At 38.3% G+C, this 5,169-nt stretch overlaps 1 protein-coding gene across 1 annotated transcript in view; it reads left to right on the top strand.

The window, feature by feature from the left end:
* Positions 1-4,568, top strand: part of UBXN2B (UBX domain protein 2B) — a 29,818-nt gene extending 25,250 nt beyond the window's left edge. The window contains exon 8 of the mRNA XM_036088305.2: positions 162-4,568. Within this exon, the coding sequence (XP_035944198.2) occupies positions 162-324 (163 nt within the window). The 3' untranslated portion in view covers positions 325-4,568. The remainder of the gene's footprint in view (positions 1-161) is intronic.
* The last annotated feature ends 601 nt before the right edge of the window (positions 4,569-5,169 follow it).

The raw sequence follows: 5,169 nt of genomic DNA, 5'->3' as shown, positions 1-5,169 counted from the left end.
TAAATCCATCCATTGAAATAATGTAAATTTTTAAAAATTACAACACATTTAAATAAGGATTATAATTGTGTGATTTATATTACTATCGTCTAATTTTAGCTAAAAGCTTACATGAAAATAAAACTTTTATATCACAAATTATTTTTATCTTACTTCTTCAGGATCCTGGATGTCCGGGACTTTATTATACAGTCCCGTCCTGAATTTGCGACTCTTGACTTTATTCTTGTGACTTCATTTCCAAATAAAGAGCTAACAGATGAAAGCCTGACACTTCAAGAAGCAGATATTCTTAACACTGTGTTACTCCAGCAACTAAAATAATACTGCTCCTATCCATGCAGTAGCATGTAGGAAAGATAATGTGCCATAATAATAAGGAAAATACGTAGAGCATTAAGAAAACAAACTATTTTTATTATTTATACAGATAAATTTCGGTTTTATTCTTATTCCGTCTTCCAGCCTTAGTATAGATGAATTTGGACCAGGAATAGATTTTGAGATAAATATATTTGAGTTTTTAGTTGCAGGGCTGGTTTATGTTGATAGCTTGTAAATATTCAGGCAAACCAATTTGTTACATGCTCTGGGTTAATGTAACAACATTTGTTTGCAGAGGAAATGAACAGAACCCCATTTTGATAAATGCATTTGGTAAAATTTGCACTAAAGTTTCTTGATGGTGCATTGATCAACAGCTATCAGGAAATCCTCTGATCAAATTGGAATTTTTTCTGTGATATATACTGAAAAGTATCTGTATTCTAATTTTGAAATACGTTGATCATATAATTATTCCTCCTATTAAGATTGTATGTGTCCTTTTTACTTACTGATTTAGCTACATTACTAGTGTCAAAAAATACGGTTTGGCCTTGTATTTTACAGAACTATGACCATCATAAACCAGAAACAAGGACAGAAAAGTCAGCAGTTCTTGAGAAGATCCGTTAAACAGTACTTTAAAATAGAGTAATTACAATCCCTTCCAGAGCCTGCCTTGATCACATTCATTTATTTATTCAACACATTTTTCTAAGGGACCCACTATATATACTGAACACTGTTCTAAGTGTTCAACCCAGAATGTATTCTACTCCAGGGCAAAATGAGTGTACAAATTCAGAAATGTAAATTCTGTCAGCCAGACTGGATCTAAAGAATAACCAGCAAAAATATTTGCATTTCTGCCAAAGCCAGGTATTTCCTGAATGAGGTGGGCTATATCAGGAATGATAGAAAGGCTTTTTCTTCCTCCCAGATAACATTTCATCTTTGGTCACATGCCTGGTAGTTTTTCTGTAGCTGCTGTAACAAATTACTACAAACTTAGTGGCTTAAAATAGCACAAATTTATTATTTTCTGATTCTGTAGGTTGGATGTCCAACATGGGTCTCACTCGCTAAGATAAAGCATTGACAAGGCTGTATTCCTTCTGAGAGGCCCTAAGGGGAGAATCATTTCCTTGTGTTTCCAGCTCCTAGGGGCCACCTGCATCCCTTGGCCTGTGGCCCCCTCTTCCCATCTTCAAAGCCAGTAATACTACATCTCTGATTCTTCTCTGTCATCACATCTCTTTGACACCAGCCAGGAGAAGTTCTCTGCTTTTAACAACTCATGTGATTGGATTGGGCCCACCAGATAATTCAGGATTATCTCCCCATCATCAGGTCTATAGTAACCTTAGCTGCATCCTTAAAGTCCCTTTTACCATGCAAAGTGATATATCACAGATTCCCTCAGGAGGCTCCAGGAATGAGTCTGTTCTTTGCCTCTTCCAAGGCTGTTCGCATCCCTTCACTCTAGCTGCATCCCTCCAATCTCTGCTTCTGTCCTTACATCTTTTACTACCAACTTTATTTCTCCTGCCTTCTTCTTACAAGGACCCTTGTGGTTACATTTGGTTTACCTAGAATAATTACCAGAAAAAGCTCATCTCAAAATGCTTAACTTAATCACGTTGGCAAAATCCTTTTCCTTTTGAGGTCACGAATTTACAGGTGTGGTGATTAAAACATGAATATTTTGGAGGCCATTCTGACTACTCAGTCCACTCCTGCCCCAAAGATTCACATCCATCCCACATAAAGTCACCCCATCCAAAGATGGTCAAAAGTGTCAACCCATTATAGCATCAAAGTGCAAAACCTTATCTGAATCTCACCAGCTCTAAAGTCCCAAACCTCATTTAAATCATCTAAATCAAGTGTGAGTGTGGGTTTGGGTTCTATGATTCCTGGGACACGGTTCCTCTCCATCTATGTACCTGCAGACCTAGAAAACCAGTTATCTCCTCCCAAAGATAATGGTAGGACAGGCATAGAATAGGGTTGATAGACATTCCTGTTCAAACAAACAGAACAGAATGCTAAAAGGAGCCACCCGTGCCAAGATTTAGAAAGCCATGCACACTCCATTAGATGTCAAATCGTGGGAACAATCTCTGGCCCGCAGCACTATCTCCTAGGCTTGTGATGTCCTCTCAGAGTCCTCTTTCCTGTTTCATGAAAGAGCACCTGTTTGCAGCTGAGTAGTTTTCTCAGCTTGTGGCTTACCTATGGAATTGTGGGAAGTCCCGCCATCTTTCATTTCATATCATCTCCGTCCTTTCAAATTTAAGGTAGCAATGGCTGCTGGTTTAACATTTCCAGAAACTTAGGCATCTTGTGTGCCTGTTAGGAGGATTCAGTTCTTTCAGAGGATTCTAGAGGCCCCTGCACAAAGCATTCCTAGGTAATCCCATCTCTATTTTGGGCTTTTTCTGAGAAGGCTGAGAGGATCTACGAGTCACACCCTTCATCTCTTCAAAGAACCTGTGGTGTGACAAACAACTCAGGCCTTCCTTAGATATTAGCAGAAGGTTGTGTAGCTGCACCCTCATCTCTCCCTAGAGCTGGCTTCCCTGACAGTGAATCCCTTACTTGGAATGTCCTTTGTTGTTTGGGTAGGCTAAGAATTTCCAAGTCATCGAGTCCTGTTTTCTATATATTTAACAGTTCTTTCCTCAATTCGTCTATCTCCACTCACATTGTACTATAGCCAGCAAGAAGAAAGCAGGCCGCACCTGCACACTTTGCTTAGAAATCTCTTCAACCAAATATCTTAAGTTTATCCCTTACAACTTCTGCTTTCCACACAACTGCAAACACGTTGCAGCTAAAAGCTTCTTGCCACTATATAACCAGAATCTCTTTGCCTTCACTTTCCAACGGCATGTTCCTCATTTCCTACCAAGCCCTCATTGGCAGCACCTTTAATCTTCTTTTTTCTTCTAACAGTCTGTTTATGACAATTTACATGATCTCCGTGGCAATTTAGGTGCTCTGCCCTGCTCTTTCCTTCCTTCGGCCCTCACTAGCGTTAACATCCATAGATCTGCTAGCAGTGTTCAAGGCAATCCTGCCTCTTTCTGCCATGCTCGTAAAAGTTCTTCCAACCTCTACCCACTGCCTCGTTGCAAAGCTATGCCCTCATTTTTAGGTGTTTGTTCCAGCAGCGCCCCATATCCAGGTATCTGGGAAAGTCTACTATGCCTTTTCACTGCCACTTGACTTAAATGTGCCAATAGAAGATTTGGAATTCACCTTTCTCTGGGGGCGCTGCTTACTTCAGGGAGGTGAGTTGACCTGTGGTAGAGTTCTCCTACTGGCAGTGCTATCGGAACTCCCACAGGATGGAAGTGTTGATCTCACCACCGCAGAGAAGCTTGTTCTCAGTGTCACAGCACAGAGTGAGAAGAGTATTCCTAATAACAGGAAGCCATGCGCCTCTCCTCCAGTTGACAACTTGGAGAATATATAAATAATAGCAGTTCAAAATGTTACCGGGGATAAACTACATTTTCATAGGAGTGAAGTCATCTTCCTTAGGAAATACTCTCTTGAAACAAATGAACATTTTAAATAAAAGGGCACTGCCCTATTTTGGGTTAACAAAATGGGGTGAGGGGATTAACCAAACCCTATAAAAGTATTTGAAATGTTATTCCTGTAGTTTCTTTTTATCGTTTAGATGGAGTGCCTGTAGATGCACATGCAAAAGCTACTGCCATTTTTGTATATGATAGTCTTCCAAAGTGTAGAGATTTATATTAGGAGGGAGAATTAAACATTCAGAACAATACTTTCACATGTACTACATAGTGTTTTGCTTCGTTAGCGTCGTCTTCCTGAATTCTTATTACTATTGCAGTCACTGTAACTTATAAAATTTATAATCATCCCAAAAAGATTATGTTACAATGAGCAGGTAGACAACCATGTGTGAGGTCAATTGTTTTGCATGACCTATGTAATCAAAAAGTTTTAAGTGTCTGCTTTACCAATAAAGAACGTTTTCACTGAAAGTCATTGAAAATCCTTTTCAAAATTTCCTTGATTAGCAGTTTTATTTGAGTGACTTAATGGATTATTTTAAAGCATGAATAACATTACCTGTGGTTTAATTTCTTATGGTTCATCTTTTTGATCGACAGAGAAGAACTGAATTGTAACAATGTTATCTCAATTTCCCGTTACTATTTCTGTTTTTATTCCACCCAAATAAAGGTGCAAATTTTTCTTAACTTTTTGCCACAGTGGATTTCTGAAAACCTTGTCACAACCTGTGTTGTTGGTAAAGTACATCATTATTTTCCCCTTAAAGAGTTTTTATCCCTGATCAGTGATACAAATTAATATATATGTGTCCAACATTGTCATAAAAGCTAAGAAATACTTTCTGTCATCCTCTGTACAATTTTAAGTTAAAGTGTCTTTTAACACCAAGGCAATGATTTATAAAAGGAGCCCCAGCGCATATGTGTAACAATGTATGTGTGTGCCCACATAGCACACAAAAATTTGTTAGTGTAGATAGCAACATAATCATATCTAAGACAGTGACTTCTTGCCTTAAGATTGGGAATAGAAGAGTGTTTAAAATGAATATGTGTCCTTTTATGCCTTCGTATTTGCTTTTTGGTTCGTATTTCCCTTATCTACATAGTGTACCTTTCAACGTACCTTTTAGAACATTGTTAATTATAAAGTGTCCCATGTCATTTCCTCATGTAACATCTTTCCCTCTTTGTCCTTCATTTTTGTCTTTGTGGGAAATTTCGGCTTGTTTCTTCTAATGTTAACAGCTTTTATCATTTTTAATCGTAGGATTGGGAACGGTAAAAG

The sequence above is a fragment of the Halichoerus grypus genome, chromosome 5, assembly GCF_964656455.1.
Source record: "Halichoerus grypus chromosome 5, mHalGry1.hap1.1, whole genome shotgun sequence".
NCBI classification, from domain to species: domain Eukaryota; kingdom Metazoa; phylum Chordata; class Mammalia; order Carnivora; family Phocidae; genus Halichoerus; species Halichoerus grypus.
The sequence above is the reverse complement of the archived record's forward strand: the minus strand, read 5'-3'. Positions and strand labels throughout refer to the sequence as shown.